General features: G+C 37.5%; 2 protein-coding genes and 1 long non-coding RNA gene across 7 annotated transcripts in view; 1 reads left to right on the top strand and 2 right to left on the bottom strand.

Annotated features, from left to right (window-relative positions):
- Positions 1 to 486, bottom strand: part of si:ch211-220i18.4 (SRSF protein kinase 2) — a 92,841-nt gene extending 92,355 nt beyond the window's left edge. For 2 of the 3 annotated variants that reach the window (XR_005635799.1, XM_039771085.1), the window contains exon 1: positions 315 to 486. Coding sequence is in view for 2 of the 3 variants with exons in the window: in XM_039771085.1 (XP_039627019.1) it covers positions 315 to 346 (32 nt within the window). In the remaining variant the exon portion in view is untranslated. The remainder of the gene's footprint in view (positions 1 to 314) is intronic. The other variant, XM_039771084.1, reaches the window with a different exon arrangement.
- Positions 1 to 24,696, top strand: part of LOC120540377 — a 196,207-nt gene that overhangs the window by 65,298 nt on the left and 106,213 nt on the right. The window lies entirely within an intron of this gene.
- On the bottom strand, positions 7,729 to 23,602 carry LOC120540376 (ankyrin repeat and SOCS box protein 7-like). 3 transcript variants are annotated; one of them, XM_039771086.1, is made up of 6 exons: positions 23,172 to 23,602; positions 16,403 to 16,467; positions 13,895 to 14,107; positions 13,152 to 13,345; positions 9,741 to 9,869; positions 7,729 to 8,588 (listed from the first exon to the last, which is right to left on the bottom strand). In XM_039771086.1, the coding sequence occupies exons 3-6, from the start codon at positions 14,088 to 14,090 to the stop codon at positions 8,325 to 8,327; spliced, it is 783 nt and encodes a 260-aa protein (XP_039627020.1). In that variant the 5' UTR covers positions 14,091 to 14,107; positions 16,403 to 16,467; positions 23,172 to 23,602; the 3' UTR covers positions 7,729 to 8,324. The 3 variants fall into 3 exon arrangements, with proteins under 3 accessions (XP_039627020.1, XP_039627022.1, XP_039627021.1); XM_039771088.1 differs by lacking the exon at positions 23,172 to 23,602 and adding an exon at positions 22,663 to 23,055; XM_039771087.1 differs by lacking the exon at positions 16,403 to 16,467.

Below are 24,696 nucleotides of genomic sequence, written 5' to 3'. Positions count from 1 at the left end.
AAAACAAATGCCAGCCCCAAAAGTTTGCCTCACCAGATGACCGCCTAATTGCCTAAATGGTGAAGGCAGCGCTGTCGGTACAAGGCTGGTATTTGTCACCGTGGCGTCCCGTCCCGTAATCACGTAAAGAACTCTGAGCTCATATTCTGAGCAATCAAAAGCAAGGAACCTTCTGATTTATTTTATTTCTTGCATGCGCAGTAGAGCTGCTCAGTACCCGTTTTTCTCGCTTCTGGATAATCTGAACGACGAATCTGATGACGATTACGTTTTTGATGCACCCCTCGCAATCGTAACCCCCAAAAATGACTTACGGTTTCTGTGCCCAGCAATCCCGCGGCTGCATCTTTGCGGACTTTTAATTGTCGTGCGCTGGCCGCGAATGTCGCCGGCTCTCCGATGACATCTCTCTCTTTGGGAAAAGCTCTTTGCTGCTGGCTCTGGTGCAGAGTGGGGGCTGGTATCTCTCTGGCCCGGGTCACATAAAGGAAGGACAGCTGGGCAGGCTCGTTTTACTACTGCAGCTGGCACGACGAGAATGCGCTCTAGGATTTAACTGTTTCGCCGCTACTTGAAGTGCGAGCTCGGCGCAGGCGGCCGGTGTGTAATTGGATCGTACAGCGGTGTGCAGTCCGCGGGACACACAATCGATCCGTTAGGAGAGACCCTTAAAAACACTTTACTGGAGATTAGTTTCATTATTAAGACCTATCCAGTTATAAAAATGTATTATTCATATGAGGGTTTACAATATTAGACTTTCCAGTTTTCGGCCTCGCTTTCCAAGACTGACAATAATCTATTCATTAAACAGGAAATAAATGGAAAATTTACTGAACACAAGGTGATAAGCAGGAGTCTGCCAGAGGAAATGATTATGGTTTAAACTGTGGTGACTTGTATGAAGTCCCTAGCATTTTATTTTATTTTAAAACTACATTCAGTTCTCAGGTCTGTTAATCTTCTTCAATCCAGTGAATTTATTTGCATAAAAAGGATTAAGTGTGGAGTAAGACAAAGGAATCAGAAGTTATTCTTTCAGCTGCAAGGAATCCATTGTACCAGTACAAGGTCTTGAAGGGCACTACTGAATGTGCAGGTAGCAAAACCTCAGGTGAGCCCAACCTTTGCTCTTGATTTGGTAAAAGTCTACAAGCTACACTCACAGAGCAAATGATCCGTTTTTATTATTTTTATTATTGCTATTACAGGGTTGGGTCTCCATTTGCTCTCAAAACAGCCTCAGTTCCATGTGGCATTGGTTACACAAGCTGTTGGAGGCCTCTGGTTCCTGTTGACATGATTGGAAGATCCAATTTCTTCAGGTTTGTCAGCTGCACACTCAGGCTGCGAGTCTCCTGTTCATTTGCATCCCAAAGGTTTTCTGCTTTATTCAGATCAAGTGACTGGGAAGGCCACTGAACTCATTGTCACGTTCATTAAACCAGGCTGAGATGACGTTTATTTTGTGAAATGGTCCATTATCATGCTGGTAGTGGCCATTAGAAGAGGGGTAAACTGAAGTGTTGCACAAGGTCAAATAGGCGATGATTGATTGGTGTTAACGGGACCAAAGTGTACCCAGAAAACATGTCCCTCATCATTACACTACCACTATCTTGGATTGCTGACACAAGGTAGGCAGGGTGCACAGATTCCTGCCGTTTTCCCCAAATTCTGATTCTGTTTGTGTGCCTCAGCAGAAATTGAGATTCATCAGTTCAGGCTACATTGTTCCTGTTTGGATGAAACTGTGCCCACTGCAGCCTCAGCCTTCTGTTCCTGACTGACAGGAGTGAAACTTGATGTTGTCTTCTACTGTTGTAGCCCATCCACCTCAAAGTTTGATGTATTGAGCATTCCAAGATCCCAAAGGTGTTCTGTTTGATTCCGATGTGGTGACAGGACACCAAACTCATTGTCATGTTCATGAAGCCAGTTAGAGAGGACTTTTGCGCTGTGACATTCAAGTGCGTTATCATACTGGAAGTCTTCTGCTGTTGTAGCCCATCCACCTCAAAGTTTAATGTGTTGCACATTCTGAGGTGCTTTTTTGCTCACCGCAGTTGTACAGAGTGGTCTTTCAGTCTGATCTCTCTCAACAATAAAGTGTTTCTCCATCCACAGAACTGCTGCTCACTGGATGCTATTGGTTTTTGCCACATTCTGAGTAAACTCTAGAGAATGTGGTGTATGAAAATCCCAGGAGATCAGCAGTTCCAGGAATATTCAAACCAGCCTGTCTGGCAAAAACAATCATGCCACAGTGGAAGTCACATTTTTCAGCATTCTGGTGTTTAATGTGAACATTAGCTAAAGCGCCTCCCCGGTCCAACATCTCTGGAATAAACCGAGATGGGCAATGGTACACAAAATAACTTGCACCAGTTATAGGACATGATGGAGTTTACCTGAGCCTGTTTCCACATCTCACTTGTCAAAATCATGCCCTGATAACTGCAGGCCATGCTGAAGACAAATGGAGACACTGTCAGGTTGTGCATCCAGTGACGTGAACGCTCAGAGCATTTTTTTTATCCTAAAGCATAATTATACTGCACCATGAAGCTGAGAAATGAACATGTCGACCTCCAGGGGAATGGGTAATCTCAACACGCTACTGAACGTGACATGGGCCACTACCGACAGACGCGCTTTAGTAAGCAGAAACCTTGCAGTACAACAAAAGGATCCATTCTTGTCTGTCAGCTGCTCAGCAGGGTTGATCTAAATATAAGTGGGAGCGTCTAGAAACAGATTATAAAATTGGTAGGAGCTAAAGTTTTATGCCAGTATGAAAGGCACATGGCGGTAGCGGCACAAGGAAATGGCATTTCCAGTATCACATAACTGCAGTGTAACGGGATATCCTAGCGTGCTTGGCACTAAGTTTTCTTGTTTACTTTTTTATTACTTATATACATGCATACATTTACCAATCCCAGTAAACCTAGTTCTGGGATCAGGTATCAATAACTAATATATATATATATCTCCTTCTAAATAAAAGCGGTTGGGATTGTCCTTCCGTCCCGTGAGTGCTACGCAGGCGCGGAGTTTCACACACACCCCGTCCATTTTGCAATGCACGATGGGATTTGTAGTTTCGTTTCGTTCAGGTAAAAGATGATGTTCTACTCCAGACTGTGCGATATCTTCTTCTTCTTTCTTTCTTACTATATAAAAGCGGTCGGGATTGTTCTTCCGTCCCGTGAGTGGAAAGCATAGCGGTATTCCGCTTATTACAGACTTACTACTTGCAGCTTGTGGTACGAAGTGACATGATGTGAGCAGAGTTCTGATTTTGCTGATTTCACCGCGTAGTAAATATCAGGGGGGTTCAAAAGGGCGACCTCAATATAGAAAAAAAGTTTAAATTTCATCAATTTTGCACTACTTCATTCCAATAAAGCAAATTTAAACAATCATGCACAATTAAGATGAGTAAGTTAGTATTGCTACAGGGAGCGGCACAGTGGTTAGTGTTCCTGCCTTACACATCTAGTGCTCTGAGTTTGAATCTTGCACTCAGGTGGCGTGTGTACGAGGTTTATAATTCTTACTCTGACTGTGAAGGTTTTTCTCCTCAGACTCTGACTTTCTGCACACATCTTAAACACGGGGATGTTAGTTTAAATAGCAACTCTAAACTGGCCCTGTGTAGGTGGTTGCATGTGTGGGCCCATGCAATGGGCTGGCACCCCGTCCTGGGATGGCTCATGTGGCAAGAAAAGGATCCAGCCACATGAGATCCTGAATTGGATTAAGCACATCTGCGAATGTTATGCAATGTTATTTTTATATCCTCTGTAGAAACTGTCCCTGTTAAATGAACAGAGAGATTTTTCAAGCTTTTGGAAAAGGAGATGTGGAATAAGTTAGACCTTGTATTTTCTGTAATGCAACAGTATTTGTCTTACAATGTGGAGATGAAATAATTGAATATTTTACAGGATATAAGAGTAACTGAGCCAGAAAAAGCTAAATGCATGGTTTGTAGATTTCCAGGACAAATCAACACAATGACATCAGCTTAAATAATCCATAGGACAGAATTCATAAATATGTGGACCTATAATTAGCTGTATTTATGTTCATTTCTAATTAGTGTATGTACGCTGTGGATTACAAAGGAAGTAGACTGGCCATAGGGATATTTAGATAGGCCTGTCTTTATTACGTGCTATCTTTTTTATTTGGCATTTCACAGAACACAAGACACAGAAAGCAAATGCACAAACGGATTTACAGCCTGCTCTCCAAGGAATTAGGATCTGCCAAATAATCATGACACACTGCACATTCAACAGGGATCACCACTGGGAAATGAGGTTTTTTTTTTTTTTTCCAAATAGCACAAAAGGATTCAGTGTGTCCCCCTGGAGAAATCGTCCATTCCCTCAGAACAATTAGCTCAGGCTTGCCTACAGCGTGTCGTCGTCCCTGAACTACATTGTCAAATGTCAATAGATTTTAATTTTTCCAGTTGCGTTTAATGGTCCCAGTGCAATTGACTCACTAAGCAGGTGCATTATCTCAGTTGCACTGGAGTTTTATACTGTGGCTCAAAAATGACAGGCAATTCACTTCCCAAAGAACATACAGTACATTAGGGGCTTCCCTGCGATGTTTCTTTCCCAATGTGTCATTTCTGGTTAAAAAAGTCCCACTTCAGTTAAAAAAAAACAAACAATAAAAAATAAAAAATGTATAAGATTTTACTAGGATTGAAAATTTGGATATGTAGTCCACTGTTCCATGGAGCAAGAAAGACTGGTACAATGCTATAAAACAAGTTCAACACAACATGCAATACAATAGTAATGTCACTGATTCCTCCTGCTTTCACTGTTAAGCTGAAGGGAGTTCAGATACTCATGGGTGCTGCAGAAACGCTCTCTCGTTGTTAACAGGAAATGTTCCACAAGGGAGGCATTCCCTTAGGCTGTCTTATGTGATAGTGCTTTCAAGAGACATTATCTATGTCAGAGATGACTAGGGATTGCTTTTTTCCTCCTCCCTTTAAAATTCATAATATGTTAGGAGTTGCTTTCTGTACTGTAATGATGGCACATACCCACTGCATGCATCTATCTATCTATCTATCTATCTATCTCTCTATCTCTCTATCTCTCTATCTCTCTATCTCTCTATCTATCTATCTATCTATCTGTAAATTCATACAGTAATATATTGCAACCCTTCCAATTCAACTATATCATTACAGTGTATCAGTGAGGTCCTGAGGAGTCCCTTCTTTGTTTCATTACTCATTTACCTTAAGCCTCTCATCAGCAAATATTCATTTTTGCAGGTTGCCCAGAATTTGTTCTGTCAGGAACAAGTTAGCATCAAAGGGCCATGCCATCCTAGAGTGTGACAGGAAACTCTCCTATGTAGATATTTAATAGAAGATCTTCCAGTGATATGTGGTCATCACCTAATTTAAGGATTAAGAGCAAACATAGCCAAAGGAAAATATTAGTAACACATGAAATCATCCAGGGCGGCACGGTGGGTTCACTTCCCGGGTCCTCCCTGCGTGGAGTTTGCATGTTCTCCCTGTGTCTGTGTGGGTTTCCTCCCACAGTCCAAAGACATGCAGGTTAGGTGCATTGTCAAGTCACAATTGTCCCTAGTGTGTGCTTGGTGTGTCTGTGTGCGCACCCTGTGGTGGGCTGGCGCCCTGCCCAGGGTTTGTTTCCTGCCTTGTTAGCTGGGATTGGCTCCACCAGACCCCCGTGTAGGGGTTGGATAAATGGGATGGATGGATGGATGGAAATCATCCAATGAAAATAAAATCAGTGAATCAATATCTAATACAAAGGTTATAATCTCAAAAGGCAGGTGAATTTAGCTTTAAACAAACACCCATTGTCAGTAATAAGTGGCAGAGTAGAGACACAAAATGTTCTTTAAAATAACCCTCAATGTACTCCCAGTAAAGCTGGCTAACTACCCAAAAGCTCTTAAGCTTTCTTTTATTCACACCTTTCCACACAAGCCCCCTGCAGCTGAGAACTATGTCCACCAGCCAGCTCAACATTTTCTTGGCCATCTGCTTTACTAATAAACTCCCACACCCATGAATCTGATGGCTTCCATTCAGACCTCCTCACAGAATTCAGCTTGTTTTTTAGGTCATTGCCGATGTCACTGAACACCCACGTTCCCCAATTGCAGTTCTTAGAACAAAAAAATCACTGTAAAAATGATTCAGAGAGCCAGCTGGATGTTTCTCTATGGCCTAACAAGTAGGTTAGGCCATAGAGAAACAACCCTATGGGTTAGTGAGTTGTGTACATCCTTGTAAACTCTGCCAACTGGCCCTAGTGCAAATGTTTTCCACAAACTTGAGGTTAAAAATGGATGGATGTATAATAAAAAAATAATGGCTGTTTGCAATCATCACTCTTCTGTTTGGCTTTAGTACTATTCAGATCTTGAAACTGAAAAAAAGCAAGTTGAAGGCTGTGAGGCATTTTCAACAGGGAACTGAGGTAGTCACACTTTTGAATTCAACTGTAAAAATCTATTCTCCTTCTAAAAGAGATGTATCATTTAGTTTCATTAAATCCACAGTGTACAGTAAAAAATGAGATTAAGAAGCAATAGGGATATCCATTTTGTATCCATAGGTACAATGAAGAGCTTCAAAATTTCTTACATATATGAAAAAAATGCTGTTTCATTGCTCCTAAGTAATGCAGATTCATTGTACTTGTTTTCATGTCTTCTTACACACCCTCTTTACAACACAAAGATGCCAGATAATCTCAGAAGGATGAACCAATGACAAATGAGACACCCAGGGACTTCCTACTAAGGGCTTCTGCGTAAAAAACAGAACTGGTGCAATTAGTATGCTGCTGCCTCAAGTCATTGCTCAAGTAAGAGCAGTAGAATACTGCCAAGTACTGTAGGCTACAAGTTGCTTAAGGATGGCGAGTTGTGAAACGTAGCACTATGAAATGGTATCACAGAGACCTTAGGCAATGTATGTACACTTGGATGTATTTAGCATACTATAAGTATACATACACATGCATTCATATGTAAACACAAAAGTATTTGAATTCATGTACACCATTAAGCATGTAAACGTAAATGTAACTCTAGCAATAGCACTGTACATACATATTTATTCACATATATGCACATTTATAAATAACCAAAAGGCATAACAATCCTAAACCTGATTAAACCAGGTTATGGTTGCAGGGGACTGAGGCTTATACTGGAAACATCAAGCTAAAGGCAGGAACCAGGCCTGGACAAAGAACAATAAATAAGCATACTGTATATATTTATATATGTTCAAATAGAGTGCATATACAGTGCATGTATATTTCTCACTAACTTCACATCTTTCTTTATACACACATAGTGACTATACATCCATGGACTCAATTATCCATTCCCTGAATTCACTCAATCTAATTTCATGTTCAAGGAAGGAAAAAGCCTACCCTGAGACTGGATCAATAGACTTTATTCCCGTGCTTTATCATGATTGAATAATTAAATGAAATACATGTTGCTAAATGCAAATGGCTGTTTGACAGCCAATACAAGGATTAATTATTGATAGATAGAGATTTCCATTTACAATATGTTTACAAAAGAAGCACTCTTGTCTTGATCCAGATAGCAAACTACGTAAAATGGTTGAAAATAACCAATACACACACACACCTTCCCAAGTAAACATACTCATTCCACACCAGAAAATAGTCATTGTATTTATTTTTTAAAAATTCCATAGAAAAAGCTTACATTGTACAGCATACAGTTCAATTCAATTGAAACTGTGAAACATTTATAGTTGTATAACAAGGCCTTTGCTATTTTTTTTGCAAGTGTAGCTTTTCCTATTAAAATTGCACTACTGTAATACAAAAAAAAATTACTCACAAAGGGTCTTGCTTTTGTTACCCTTTTCAGGTCCATATCCCTAAATTTAGACTTCAAGTACGGTATCAAAGGTGCAAAATTGTGCCTTTAGAAGCAAAAGATTACCCTACAAAAAAAAGTGGCAGTGAGCTGCAATGCTGCCCATGCTTTTACCAACTTGAAATAACTATAATTGTCTAGCTAGGACTATAGTAATAATCTTTAAATTTGAGGAAATTTGGATTTCCTTGCAAAGTCACTCAGTACATCTAAAGATATTGAGCTGTTGTTACTGCCAACTCTCTGGAATGCTCTCATCACATTTTAGACAGTTTGTTTTACAAAAGTTCTTCTGTGATATAATTTTTATATAGGGCTGTTTGGACACATCTGCAATGACAAGATGACTGAAGTCAGTTCTTCCACATTATTCAGCACTCCCTGTTTGTTGTCCTTTCAATGACCACATTTGCGGGTGAACAGTCCTGTAACTGGAGGTCTTCAAACATTAGATAATCCTTCAAGCAACGAGGAATGTCAAATGAGTGGAGGGCGCGGATTCTACGATGGCCAAGTGCTCCACGGATTTTCATTCGACAGATGTGTTTCAGTGATCTTGGCTCCTTGTGGTAGCTCTCAATCCAAGAAATCAAAGCTGTTTTGGAAGCCAACTGTTTTGGAGCTTCTCCAGTTTTCTGTAATTGGAAAGAAAATTGCTTTGATGAATTTGGCCCTATGTCTTAATTAGTCCACTAGGTACAGAAAAGTTCTACATTTAACGACATAATCAATTCAGGTAACAATTAGATAGACTTAGACCTGAGGTGGGTAACTTGCAGTTCATTCCCACAGGAATGGTTCCATTTAGCAGTTCCTTCAATCCTAAAATTTGCTACAGTGTTCATTGTAAAAATTAAAACTGTCTTAGTCAAGAAAGAAATTGTTTATTTAGATGATACATTGAGTCTTGCATCTTTAGTAGTGTCCGGCAAGCCTGAATGAGGTTAACTGGTAACTGAAAAACAATGATTGAACTCTTTAACCAATGCAGCAAAGTTTTCATTGTTTTCCTGTAACAGAAATAGTTACGCTGATTCTGAACTTTCTAATGTTGGCTCTATTGTTTAGTTTGATTTGAACATTTTTTCTGGACAGCACCATTCCCTGATATACATATCCATCTACTCAAACAATCAAATAACTCACTCACCTAGTAGTTGGTCAGTCTTTTGATCAAGATGTAAACACTTTTGAATTATAGTGAACTTTGTGCCTTTTAATTGTGATGTCTATGCTTGATGAATAAGAATAGAGACTTAACACCTCAAGATATCAGATTTAATGTGAGTCAGAACCTGTTGGCAGGTGCATACTGTGTAGGTTTCTTAACCTTTGTGCACTTAGACTGTATAAATACAAAAAAGTGTTTCCGTAAGTGTAGCTGTACTGCTCTTGAGAGGCACTTGAGGATGATTATTTTAATAATGAAAAGCACTATATTACACTAAACTCAAAGACTGGCACCTCTTTAATAACATGACTCTGCTTTAAGAAGCTCTTGTCCTATTTCATCCTAAATTGGATGAGCACTTAAAAACAGATGAATAAAAGAGTGTTGGTGCACTGCTGAATTCTTCTTTCAAACCAAATATTACCAGTAAAAGGCTGCATAAAATGTATTCCAAATTAAAGCTTTTCTTTAGTAGGCAGATACTACAATGATGTGCAGAAATGTTCAATCATGTTCTAGCACATTCTGTTGTTCTACCAATTTCAACAAAAAATGATTATTCCATCACTTCCATAACCTACCATAGTGGAATGAATCGGGTTTGTTATTACAGTACCTTATTTCTGTAGGTGATTTTAGCTCCAGCCTGTACCAGCAGTTGGATACATTCTGTTTGTCCACTACAGGCAGCTAGGTACATGGGGGTCACTCCCCAGATATCCGGCAAGTCAATATTTGCTCCATGCTGAAAGAACAAACAAGCAGTGGACAGGGAAATATTGTTGAGAATAATTAGAAAAAAATTGAAATAATTTAAAAAAATACATGTTTTTGATGATTCATAACTTCTCTCTGTATTTTTTATTTACTGGCGGGGTTATAAAACAATACAATTTTTGTTCTGTTAAATGAGCATAAAAATATATTAATGTAATATTCAGTAAACATGTTTTACTTTGAAATAGATTGTACATTTTAACAAAATAATGGAAAAACCTATTATTTCAGTCAATAGATCAATATTTTATATAGCACCTTTCGCAATAGGCAGTTTAACAGCCACCAGGCAAATAATGAATATTTGACTTTCTTTGTTCTGCTTGGTTTTGTGAAGCTGTATAAACTAGGAGTGGGAGCCATCAGTCCTGTGGCACCACAGCTGCAGCAGGAATTCTTTCTAGCCAATTACTTAATTAAGACCTAATTTTTGAGGTAAATGGAAAATATAATTTAATTATGGCTTCTAGCTTGTCTCTATTCTTATTTTGCCATGCCAGAAATTCTTATTAGTGTCAATTTTACTTTCCTGGCAAAAACAACTAGAAGCCTCGACTGGATAAGTATACTTCATTGATTTTATTTTCCTCTAACTTTTTTAAATAATATTTTCTTTGTTTTTTTTATTAATTACTGAATAATGAATATGGTCAGGCCCAAATTATATAAAGTTATTCACACAACTACCTTGTTTGTACTCCATTGTTAAAATGGCTTCTGATTAAGATGAAATAATGTATTGTTACACATTTTAGGGAAAAAAGTAAATTGAGCAAAATTAAAATCTTGACATTTTACAATGAAATAATCATTTAAAATCTCCAACTAAAGACTGAGCAAAATGATACCTTTTATTGGCTAACTGAAAAGATTACAATATGCAAGCTTTCCAGGCAACTCAGGCCCTTTCTTCATGCAAGATGTAATCAAGGGGCCTGAGTTGCCTTGAAAGCTTGCAAATTATAATCTTTTCAGTTAGCCAATAAAAGGTGTCATTTTGCTTGACTTTTCTCTACATTCATAATGGCTAACACAGTACAACACCCTAGTACTACAACTAAAGACTGATAAATTCCAGGCAAATTTAGAGGTCAGAATGCCACCACAGCACCCTTCACCCAGACCTTCACAAGCTATTCAACAACTTTTGAGGTTTAATACCTAGAGATGCTTATTTTGCTCTCCTCCTTGATGATCTAAGGACCAGGGAGGTTATTCAAAAATACACTTTCTACTCAGAATCTCTTATTTGCGTGTTTGAGATGTATAATGAATGTACAGTTAACCTCCCAGTTTTCATTTATGCTGTCCTTACATTTTGGTTAGTCATTTTAACATTCAAAACCAAAACTGATACTATTTGCATATTATCTAGATTGCTGTTTAAGATGTACACTTTCGTGTTACTTATTCTATGTACACAGGCGCTATTAACAGTATGACTATTTAAGTACCAGTAAATGATTTGAACACTAAAAGAAAACAGAAATTCAGGTTTGTGTAACTGAGTGATTGTTTTCCTCTTAGCTAGATTATGGGGTGGATAGATATTTGCTCTACTTGTCTCTGTCACTTCCTCTGAGCTCCAAATTGGTCCTTTGTGGATGTGTGCTAATTGTGACCTGCATCTAATGTGGTGAATATAGGCTTTAGCTCCTTTTTGATCCTGTTTTGGTCCTTCCTTTCAGTCCATTAGCAGGAACTGCTTGGTAAATGTTTAACCATCCATTCCTCCATTTCCTAACCTGCTGAATTCAATATACAGCCTTGGGGATCCAAAACCAATTCCAGGAGCATTGAATACAAGAAAGAAATTACAAATTGACACTTACTTGTAGTAACCTGAGTTATAGTTGCCGAAGCATCACAAGTACTATATTTTTAATTGCAGTATTTAAATTTTGCTTAGTTTAACTTCAATGAAATTTGGTCAGAATTTATGCTGCTGGTTACCATATATCTTACAGAAATCTGAAGAACATGTGTATTATGTAATCTATAAAGATAGTTCTCCATTATGTTCAGTGTTTTAATCCACATTTCTTTACTGACACTCCAAACCAAGATATTAGTGTATGACATTAATTGAATTTTTCACTGCCTGATATACAGTATCTTTAATATAAGAAAGCACTGCAGGCTTTTGGAGATGTTTTATTTAAGTGATTTCCACAGAGAGAATTGTGTGTGTCCAGTTTGAGATATGTTCTATTTGGTGTTAGTAAAGGTAAAAACACAATAATATTTTTGCATGTAATGTATATTTTCCTAACATAAACATATTTACTTTCATAGATTGAATTCTTCAATTGCTCAAAGTCATATTCACAGTCATTGGCCTCTGAAAACAGAAAATCAGCAAGCACTCTTGTTACTGCCAGATGCTGTTACATGTTACACTATAACATTGTGCTAGTTATAATATGACATTTATTGTCACAACCTTCTGCAGCAACTTCCCACTTGTGCTTAATTTGTGTTCTAACTCCTATACAGACATGAGGTATGGCACCGTGGCATCCTATCATGTGCTGCTCTACAAACACTTAAACAATAGAACAGTGTCTTACCACACTTTAGTTTTTTTAAGCTTTCAAGCTGCAATTTACATACTTGCAAAAACAATTGTAATAACATCGATTTAAAGCCTTAATAAACTGCCAAATGTGAAACTGCCTTCGCTTATTCTGTCCGATGTTTGTTTTTTTACATTAATAACCAACAGTTCAAAAAATAGCAAACAATTAAGCTAAGGCATGTAAATTTCACAATGGAAAACAAACAATATAAATGTACTAAGCATAGTACCATAAAAGTACCCTCAAAACACGCACAAAGCTGTTTTCATGTATTGCAGATTAGTTTTATACACATTACATACGTGTATGTCTAAATGTATCCATCTGTCTTATCAAAATCAATATACTATTGTATTAAGTTATACTCTATTTACTCTAGTCTCATTCATCCAGATCACTCTTATATAGTAGTTTAAAGTGCGCAATGTACATTTGATAACTGTGGAATCGTCTTGTTGGCTTTGTGTCTTCATGCTGATATGGAAAATGCAATATAGCTTATATCTGTAGTACCTTTTGGTGGCATTCATTAGTTAGGTGCTATTTCATTCTTTTAATGGAGCTTCACAAACTTGCTCTTGTCTGTCCACGCAAAAGTCCATATTTTTAGAATTCCCTTGAGTTTTGAATGGTTCAAGCATTCACTGAATTGGACAGAATCTAAAACTCACCTGTATGAGAAGCAGTGCACACTCTGGAAACAGGCCAATTGCTGCATGGAGAGGAGTGCCACCATGTTTACACTGACTGTTAACATCAGCACCATAATGTAGGAGAAGCTCCATGGAAAACCTTTGGCCTTTATATGCTGCCCAATAAAGCGGGGTCTTTCCATAATAATCCTTTCGGTCAATATTATCTCTGCCTAAATAGCACACATAAGAAGGGAGAGAAAGATATGAAAATTTAGACAGAATACAGTAAGTGTCATTGTAACTCAGAAGGCTGTGGCAATTTAATATACAATGTCTTAAAAATACCAATATATCTGTGTTTACAAATTTGTAAACTATATATTATTTTTGTGTGCCCCAATAAAAAACAGTCCTTGAAATCTATCACACACTAAGTACCTAGATATTGCTAGAGATATCCAGGGTCTTATCAGGTACAACTTTCATCTTGCAGTATTTACCTATAACAGAGATACAGTACTTGAAAACTCTGATATTTAACATATCAAGTGAGGGAGTTGCCTTTTTTCTGCTCAAAACTTATAAATATTTCATGCTTTCTTCACACATAAATGGAGTGTCAGACAATCACAATTTTGGCAGAGAATGACAACACCAATCGTGACACTTATTGATATAGCTCATTAACCTAATAGTCAACTGGCACAGAGAGAATGTAATTTATTTTTATTGGCTTCCAGTCTCACAGTATTTCTCTAACAAGAACAAAAGCTTCTTACCAGATGTCAGTAACAGATTTCGAAGTCTGTCCACATTTCCCCGACTAGCCTCATAGTGGACGTCAGTCCATTTGTAATTATAGTTCGGTGCAGCTTGATAACGACGGGCCTGCTGTGTGTCCGAGTGAGGCTTGATGCGACGAATGTCAGCCCGGGACAAGGAGCTAATGTAGAAACCCATCTTGTCATCTACCATTTCAGTATAGGTGCTGCCTGTAAGTGCACACTGCTGTTAGTAACTGGGACAAGACAAGCCAGAGGGACAGTAAGAAAATATTGCTGTTAACTCTTAAAAGTATTTTACTGGTTTCTATCAACAAATTTAACACAGTTATGTTATAGTTCAGCTAGGCAATATGATTTACTTGATAAGTAAGCATGCATGTCCTGTTAGGTGTTCATTAACATGAAGACCGAGCACTTCCAGGATGTTTTCTATTATATTATTGACAGTTATGTGTCATTGCTTATCTACAGTTGTTTTGCAACCTTTGCCTTGAACACCAGTCAAAGAGGTAAATAAAATATTATATTCAGGCAAACAAAAAAGCATCAAATTCTCCACCAATTACCATGGGGAAATAGTTATTAGAGAATCATTCTTTGGCACAAGTGCTGCTATGAGAACTGTTTAATCAGTGAGAAAACCAAAGATGGTTTCTTCCCCTTTCTCCTTGTGTAGAAGAGAGAACACTTAATATTTACAGTAATAATAAAAGGTCAAGTTTGGGAAAAGTCTGGGTTTCTATTCTTTTCATTTTGTATGGTGCCAGTGCCGACAACTGAAGTTAAGAAATGGTGATGTGAAATGGATCAGTAAGGGACTTGTAAAGTACAAGGTTTTATTTGTCAATAGCGTCACATGTACAAAAACATTTTAGTAAATAAAGTAGCCATATTAACTAAAGTCAAAATGACAGATATACTGTATACTTAATTTACATTTGCTGACTAACTGAAATAGAATCCTTTAACAAAATAAAGTAAATGTGTGACATTTTAAATTCCAAGTTCTTTGAAGAAACATGCACACACGTTAGCATTCTCAAACTTATTTAAGCCAGCTCAGGTTTGCAGAGACTCAGAGATTCTCCTGGCAGAATTGTGCAGAAGACAGGAAATGACCATAGGTTGGACGCCAGCTGATCACAGGGCCAGTCCACACATACAATTTAACCTGACTAAAATATCTTTGGAAATGCAGGGTGAAAACCATGTAGGAGTGGGGGGAAAGTGCAAACTCCACACAGACCATGACCTAGCAAGGAAGATTGTGTTGGAACTGCTCGAAATTCCATTTTAAAGTAGCACACTCCCATTTAATAACTTTGCCTCATTTTGTATTTGTGGCACCCATGCCAAGGTGCTATTTCTGAATTGATTTGTGTGCAGGTCAATAATAAACTTGAGAATTAAATCCTAACCACTAACTTAAATTATGACTGTAAGTCTTTTCAACCTCTTAGAGTTCCAAAAAAAAATGACTCTATATTTGCAATTAGTAGGTCTCCAAATAAAAGCATTGTCTAAATATATAAGAATCATGAATCTTTGATGCAGAGATGTATTAAAAAGTGCTTAACACAATGCATAACATATCAGCACAAGTACCTACGAGAAATGCAGAATATAAAATTTTTATTCCAAACATAAACTCCCCCATTAAATCAATAAACCTGAATTAATACAATGAGCTCAACAGCCTATTCCTTTTTCAAATCTTAGTCTTCTAAGAAACGTCTTTGACTATATATGCTTGTTCATTGATAGTGACTCTGCAGTTGGATATTATCGAGCAGTTCTGCCTTTCAGCCTTTAGCTCATCACCCATTTTTCTAAGCAACAGTTCTAGGCCTGATATCCACCAAGGGTCAATTCAAAACCAGAAATTTGGTAAACGTTTTATATAAATAACTAACCGTGTAAATATTTACATGGAAACTGGAACTTATTAATGTGAAATTACAGCAACTTGAAACAGGCAGGTTTAATATTTGTCTTATTCTTGGCAAATTCTGCTAAATAATGTAAAATCACATGAACTGCACTATGCCTGTAAAATCTCTGCTACCATGACATAAAGTCTCCTCAATTTATTTCATGTTTTATGCTAATGCAGGTGGTTGGTGCTACAACCTTGGGGGCAGGTGTTAAAGATGTGTAGCATCCATTCCCTTGTTTGGTATTACAATCTCTTTTTTTCAATTTTGCCCACTCGTTTTGCACTCACTCACTCAGTGGGAACTTAGGACAAACAAATGTTTTAGCACAAGCCCTTTAATTTTAAGCACAATGTTTTAGAACTTCACATCATTTTCTTTTATGAAAACTAAAATGTTGAACAAAATACTACTCTATGCACCACCAGCCTACAGATGTGCATGTAAACAGAATATGCAGTCCAGCTGCAAGAAACACCATCAGTGTTTAAAATGGTCAAAACAGCAAGTTTCTCATTGATATCGATGACTGTGATAAAAGATGACAAACATTGTTTACTGTACTCACCATCAATGTTTCCTCTAAGGAGTGGCCTGGTGCGTGCAATTTTTTTTTCTTGGGAGGAATGAGTTCTAAAAACCAACAATTTTTGAGTGCCAATGTTAGCAATGCATTTCTCTATATAGTATAAAAACATCACACATATTATTTACCTAGTAGTTCAGAAGTAATGTTAAGTATCGCAAAATTGACTGAAGTGATATAACTGACATTAAGGATTTTTTTTTTTATGAAAAACTTATTTATACTCACAATTTTACTGAATATTCAAAAGGTTTCACTTAATATTCAAAGGATTTCTCTTTTGGCCTTTTCTGTCTTTCATAAATTATAAACTTCATCAACATTAAAGGTCAGTCCAGAATTTATACAACTTTACCAAATGCTCAGCATCTAAGTGGTTTCTAAATTTTATTTTCATATTGTTCATTAGACTAAATTTGCTTTCACAGTCAGCACTTGAGGCCTGGAATGTGCCATAAATGTTCAAAGTGAAAATAACTTCTTGTAATAAACCTGTTTAGTAAATGTAACAATATCTGAAAATGTCTTTACAGTTTCAGTGTCTAATTTTTCCTTAATCAGTATCTTGAACTAATAGGTACTGGTTACAAATATTCTTTTAAAAGGAATTCTTCAACCAAGGGCAGTATTTGATGGCAAGTCTATTCATCCACTCAAATCCAAACAAAAAAAATGTTTAATTTTCAGGTGTTGGGAAACATTTCTTATCAAACACAAACCAATCTTTTAATTCTTCCATATGGTCACATGTACACTGGATAAAAGTGATTATTGACTTTGTTTTAACTAGAAACTGAAATGAAGAGTGCAGCTTCTTGATTTTTGCTTTGACAAACTTAAGAGATTCAATAGTTGCAAGTACACTTCTTTCAAGAATGTTTCGTAAGTCTTTCAGTTCAACTAGAACATTCCTAAGTACTGAGATAGGAACAATGTGTTTTGCGTTTTATAATTTGTCTAAGGAGTAGTTGTAAATAGGATTGATGTCGTCTTCAACAATTTTTTCTGCAGTATTCCATTAATAAATAATAGTTCCTAATTACAGTATTTACTGTAAAATATCCAGATAATCATCTGATCTCATTTACTGGTTTAAACACAATCACATCTGCCTCTGCAGCTTAGACAAGTTTTTCACATTTGCCTTCTTAAGAGAAGACTTGCAGAAAATTGGGTCCTTAGCAATGTCTCAGTATCACTTATCAGGGGAATGTCTTTCCAAGTGTCATCTATACCCAGGTCCTCATGCTGTGCCACACAATGTTGCTCCAATATGTTTGGAATGTACTGCCGAGAACAGCAGCTACACTCCTTCATTTGCCCTGCATACCTGATGCACCATTTGACGTTAACATTGCCATCTGGTTTACATTTAACTTGTTTTCCATATAAAACTGTTGAAATGCCCAAGGGATAGATAAACTGTGACATGCTGTTAATTTTATTATGCCAGTGAACACAGTTTTGTGAATTGATTTGTTTTCATTCCTACATATAATGTATAAAATTAATATTTTTTTTAAACTGTTATGTCAGTAGATTCATTGACTATCAAAAGTTGGTAGGTATGATAGGCTGATTTTCTAATTTCATTTAAATCATTTGATTTGATAGTTCAATTTATGCACTCATAAAAAACACAAGAAACATGCATACACCTGATAAACTCAAAAGGAGTCATTTTCATTTTTCCTATCCAGTATTTTAAAGTATTTGACAACATGAGTGGACTCTGCATACAATGACTTTTCAGTATGCTAAATCCAGAATTACACCCTGGAGATGAAAAGAGAGTTAAATTATTCATGCTCTGGTTCTATTTATAATTATAGTTATATACAGTTTGATAATGATGTGCACATCAAACCCAAGCAAGAATCTCCATGTGTGCTTTGTTTATAATCAAATGCTCATATCCAACTGGAATGTAAGCCTCTCGAATGAAGTGGTTAGTTTACCTTTTCTTACTTTTATTTTGTGGATTTAAGTTCAAGCTCAACTATTACTTGCCATATGTATGCCTTTAGATTTGTGTTTCTATTTGCTCTCTCAGTATAAGATAAACAAGAACGACCCAAGTCTGTTATGTAACTAAACAGGGAAATTACCATCATACAGAGCAAAAGCTTATTGTCAAGATGTGGGAGTCCTAAAAGTACATAAGTCCCATAAATACTTACAAAATTGCCCAGTACAGAGTATTTACTGTCAAACTCTCCAGCTAGACACAAAAGGGCCTCAAAGAATCTTTATAAAAAGTTTATTTTTAACAAAAATGCTCTGTAGCAAAAGAAGCTCCATTGAGCACAAAAGAAATTACATGAGAAGGCACGGGAATCTAAGGCAAACACGGTTCCAATACAGAATACAAAATAAACTGAAAAACAGAGAGCAGCTTCAAAAATCTAGAAATCACAAAAGGTACAAAGAACAGCAAAACACAAGTAAACACCCCACTCCCTAGCGCATTTGAAATGAAGCACCAGGAATTATGGGAGACCCTCCATATTTACAGAGCAGAGGGCAGTTCTTGGCAGTGGTAGGAAGGTGGTCTTCAGTAACCACTCACAAAACACAAAGAATATAACACTGTAGTTGGCAACAAAGCATATAATAAACAAAAGCAACAATTATCATAGATAAACAGCATACAAATTAACAAAAGAGACAAGAAATACGACTTTAAACACCAGCTGGAGAAGAAACTCTGGCTGAAACATGACACTTATATAGAATACAGAAAACAAAACAAGATCCAGCAGTGAATGGATATATGGAAAATGTATGCAAAAATAGAAATTCAGCCTAGATTTTGTGTAACTAAAATATTCACTATGAACACTTTTGTCTGAAAAATCTTCTACACCTTTGTCATGCATTGCAAAGGCCTTTTACACTAAAAACAATCTTGGAGCAAGTCTTGGCAGGCATATTGAAAAGAATGAAACAGAATTAGTATAGCCAGCTGCAAAATATGAAAAAAGAAATGGAATTAAATAGTGTTTAATCACTAGAAACCAGCCTCTAATTGCAGGGGGTTGGAATGAAACCCCCCAGAAATGGAACAAGATTTGTGAACCCCTATTACTATGCACCAGCTAACAATTTCCAGAAAAATATGAGCTATATAATAATTGGTTCAATTAAGATAACTGACATAGTCTACGTGGACTTGAAAATTTAGGGAATATTCTGTGTTAGTGTGATTTTTTTATTTCCATAGATTCTGCTGAGTATAGGTCTTATGGGATATTGGAAACTCATGTGGGAATTCATTGGTATATGACAGAGACAAGCTGAGTTTCTGTCTGTCATGTGAAACAAACTTTGAATAGTAGGATACACCTAACTAGATTGGAAAAGCACAGTGAAAAATAAAAGATGTAATGTCATATCACTGGAAAACATTAAGAAAAAATGTCAGAAGGCAAATACTATACACTGTAAGATAATATATTTTCACCAGGTTTCTAAATGAAAATAATTTTTGATTTTTTTTTATAAATGTGCTGCAAAATTCCATTCAGAAAAATTAATAATCTCTTCTCTTCAGTGAGGCTCTTCAGGTGTGAACATTAAAATTCAGAACAAATACATTTCTCCTTTGTATTTGCTTTTTGATCATGATAATTATGCCCTTAATCAGTATCTCTGCCTTTAATTATCCTTTCCCATATCTTCTCCTGCTCATGAAATAAATTGCTCCTTTGTCACTACATTCTGCTGGCACCATTTCAAATTAACTTTAAACTGTAAAGATGTAGCCCCTATGTAAAGTACGGTACACTATAAAGATAAGAGTGACTTATTTTTATATGTACTGTACATAAACAATTTAAATCCTAACAATTGTGTCATGAATGGCCACATTATCAGATTTACCATTCCACATATATAAATATTCAACTAATCACAGCATTACACATGAATACAATATTGTTTAAATGAAGCAGACAGGCATCCGAAGATTGTGTGTAAATTGCTCAGAAGGATAATGGGCGAGAGTAAAAACTGATGTGGCCTTGAATTTGGTATTGTATAGAGGATTCTGCACAAGTGCACCTAGAACAGCTGACGTGCTGTGGTTTTTCATCACAACAATATGACTCAAGTATAAAGAATGCACCACCATGGCAATAGTGGTCCTTTGGCTGTAAATAGCCATCTTATTTAAAGAGGTTGGGATGGCTGATATTTTTGCAGAATAAGAGGAGATAAAAAAAGGGCTGATGAAATAAACACATGAGAAAACATAATGTATTGTACCATGTCACATGCAAGGTTTGGCAGCCAGTGATTCAAAAACAGAAAAACAGAAGAGTGGGGTAGAAATGGGCTAAGGAAAACAACAAGAGAAGGAAACATCAACCAATATGTGATGAAAACCCAATAAGTACATGAACCTAGAAATGTATCAAGTATTTGTAATGCATCTCTCCCACTCATTCATTGGTTATTATCAGTTCAAAAAGGCAATCCATTGTGATCTGCATTTCCAGTTTATGATGTGCACTGATTGTTTAGAAAATATCTTAACAATATTTTCATAAAAATTACACACTTTTTACACACAAGTTTTCGAAGTATATGACTGGATAATTGACATGTGGATTATGTGACATGAGATTTTGTTTTCTTTTTTCCATGGATGTTTTTCACATTGTTGTTTGCTGTTGTACAGCATTGGTCATCATTGGCTTACATTATATCATAAATCTTTTATTTCCATTTTGCATGACAACATGAACAAACTACGTGGGATAAGTAATATATAAAACTTATATAACATACTGTATACAAAATGTAATTTTGCGTTGAGAATTCCCTTAAACTACTAATAGATTTTTGTACACAGTAACAGAATATAACATCTGAGCCTTCTGTTCTGGAATGATGCATTTTCATTCAGAAATAAGTGTAAACCCAACAGGAAAATGCATTGCATTGATTGGCTCTTCTGAAAATTGAGGTTAGAAGTGCTGGATTTGAGATTTCATTTGAGATTTTGAGAGTCAAAGTGGAAATGTCTTCATAATCATGAAGAAAATTATGCAAATGTATATTGTTTGCTGCATCCACAGATGAAACTTCAAGTTAAAGTACCAGTTCTCTAGTGACTTCTCGGCGTCATGTGCAGTGAAAATGAATGTATTAATAGAAATGTGGCTTAGCTCTAAGTTAGGAAAAAACAGATACACTATGATTCCTCTATTTTTGTGTGGCATCCTTCTCTTATTCTGAGCTCTACTTTATTTACCATGACCCTACCGAGTGTGTTGGAGGGTATTAAGCTCTTCTAGCTTCCCATGTGTCACTCTACAGACCAAATATTTACTGTCTTGATAGACTGCCGAATTGCTTCCTTATCAATGAGTGTTGCAACTATCCTGAGGTGGTCTACAATAGATTCTACTGTGTTTTGTTTTTGACAAGACATGCTCTGCATTCCAAAGAGACTCCACTAGAATCAGCAGATTTACAAACTGAATGAGTGGCTGTCAGAGACTATAATGTATGAGCTATTTCCACAAATCATAACATGTTTAATTCCAGGAAGTACAAACCCTAGTTCTAATGTTTCGGATTTAAAGCAGGTTTGCATGGCGATATAGTAATTAAGGCAGATAATACAGAGTTCCTGGAGACTGAGTTTGCTTTCTGGGCCATTCACCTCCTCTAGAAAAACTCTGTACTTTCTGTGCCTTATCCCAACATTACAATTTCATGCCACATCCCCAAGATATGCAATTTAAATAATGGCTTTAAATGTATGAAGTTCTTTGGTTATGTTAGCTGACCTGCTTTATTATGGTGTGTTTTGAAACGTTTGGTTAGTAGCTGCTTAATATGGAAAGCAGCAACCCTGTACTGAAAAAAGTGGATTAAAATATGATGAATAGATTTAATGCCTAACGTTTTGTATGCGTTGTCTTACTTCCATCTGCATAATACACCACCGACTTCCGGAAACAATTTTATATCTACATATGCCTGGGATTCACGGGTTCAGGAGCTTACATGATCTCATGGTGGGTCGCAGATGAAATTTCTTTTTGTACATCGTTTGACGTCCTGTCATATTCACTACACTCGGATGGGAACACAACGGCTGCCTGTTGCTGGTATCAACATAAAAAATAACTGGTCAGACGTGTATAACGAAATTTACTATGATATTAAAGAGACCGATCTAGCACAAAAACCTGAATTTGCTTCACAATTATATTATTTGTTTGCCTTACCTACTAGCCAGTGCCACGGCAGAGGGTTGTTAAATCCACCCGGATCGGCCCATTTCAATCCGCCTATTTTTTTTCCCCGAACCGAAGCCCCTAGCACTATGAATCTGCAAGGCTAGTCATTGTGAAGTATCCATACTTTTTTCAATGATGGGGAAGACTAGCCTCCCATAGTGTCCTTGGCCCTGCCTTGCGCCTGCTTCTGCAGACTACACCCGGGACTCCCGTCTAACATGTAGTATCAGTGAAAATGATCGCTGAAAATGGATGAGATCGTTCTTGGGTGGGCGGCTTCATTATCTAAATCGAAGCACAGATGGTGCTTTTTTGGCTGTAGGAAAGGAAACTGAACAAACTACGTGGCAGTACTGAGCCGATAAATGCGTCATATCACATGTAGCGCCTTCATTCAACAATATGTGCTTGCATTTTTGTAACAAAGACACCGTACGCGACAGAGAAGGAACACGCAGAGCCAACAAAAAAGCACCCTTACAAGCACGAGTACGTACCTGTCCCGTCTTCAGTCCCATTATTCGCTCCCGATCTTCTTTTACTGCAGCTACTGACTGGGAAGTCCTTCGCTTAAACGTCCTTGGATTTTTTCAGTCCTAAATTCAGATGAAACACGAATCGGAGATGGTGCGAAGGTGGCGTTAAGATTCGGCGCGCTTCAAGTCGCACCCCGCAGGGCTGACAAGCCAGGCTCCGCTCTGTCGAGTAGCATGACTACGTTTATCTTCTTCTCTTCTAGCCGTTTTCACAAACAGGATAAAGTAATTATCGATAGGGGGGCGCCGAGGAAATCCCTCCGGCTACAGTTCGCCGAGCTGTTACTGTGTCCACAACCTGTTTGTGCTTTGCCGCTGTCCGACGTGCTGGAAGCGTCTTCTCATCCTTTTCGCCCTGCTGCCAACTGAGTCTGCGCGCGCAGCCGGGCTGCCGGGGTTAACAGAGGGCATCGCGGCGAGCAGGAATTGGCGGGAGGACAAGAAAGCAAACCCGCAGCCGCAGGCGGCATCCGAAGACTTCGCGCGTTCTCATCGAAAGCTTCTCGTCATCACTGGGCACGTTATTGTACACAAATAAATAAAATAATACACTACTAAAATAAAGAAATACATCGCATGCTATACAATTGCAAATCGGCGTTTTAAAATACGTTCAGGATCCCTTGGCTTTTCTGCCGACATGTAACTTAGTCGGAAATGAAAAATGGAATGCGATGCTTCCTGCCATAGCACGCCTGAGAGGTCTTGTCCACTGTAGGTGCCATTCAGTTGGCCTTAATATCTCCATCCTAATTTCAGGTTTGGCCATTTTAACTCTTCTTTTTTAAAAAGCTAACTAGTTGTTCTGTCTTTTGTTGATGGTTGTTTCACCACTTTGGTACACAGGAATAGACTTAGTGATTTGTTGGTTCCAAGCTAACAAAGGTATGGGCCCCCCATCATCTATTCTTCCCCATAAAAGCAGGTACACAAGTCATAACTGTCAGGGCCGTCTGAACGTATTGGCACAATGGGTATTGGCAGGGTCCCCAGGAGCATAGGGGGCCACAATGTTTTTGATGCCTATGTATGTTTCGCTATCAAAACGGGTTCCTGTGCACTGCTTTGCCCAGAGGCCTATGATCCTGTTAAGACAGCCCTGCATACTGTCAGACAAAACGTTTAAAGCACTTGTCATAATCAACAGAAGAACAGCCTGATGGCAAAACACACAGCAAGTTTTTAAAGAGAAAAGAGCATTTATTGTAATCAAGATGAGAAGAGTCTAACAGCAAAGCAGCAGGCTTTGGTGAAAATTCAAAGAGAAAACAAACTGTGGATTAGGAGGCTTCATTAAAACTGTAGATAAGGGTGTGCATGTGAGACAGAAGGGCTAAGTTTGTGCTTAGCCTCACCGAGAGGCTGTGTCAGTTATTAGTATTATTAGAGTTGTCTTCTGCCGATTTTTCATGGTGCTTTGGTTGAGTTAATAAATTCGCCTAATTGCGAATAGACGGCAACTAAAGCGCACTCATTTTTCTCGCCA

The sequence above is a fragment of the Polypterus senegalus genome, chromosome 12 (assembly GCF_016835505.1).
Source record: "Polypterus senegalus isolate Bchr_013 chromosome 12, ASM1683550v1, whole genome shotgun sequence".
NCBI classification, from domain to species: Eukaryota; Metazoa; Chordata; class Cladistia; order Polypteriformes; family Polypteridae; genus Polypterus; species Polypterus senegalus.
The sequence above is the reverse complement of the archived record's forward strand: the minus strand, read 5'-3'. Positions and strand labels throughout refer to the sequence as shown.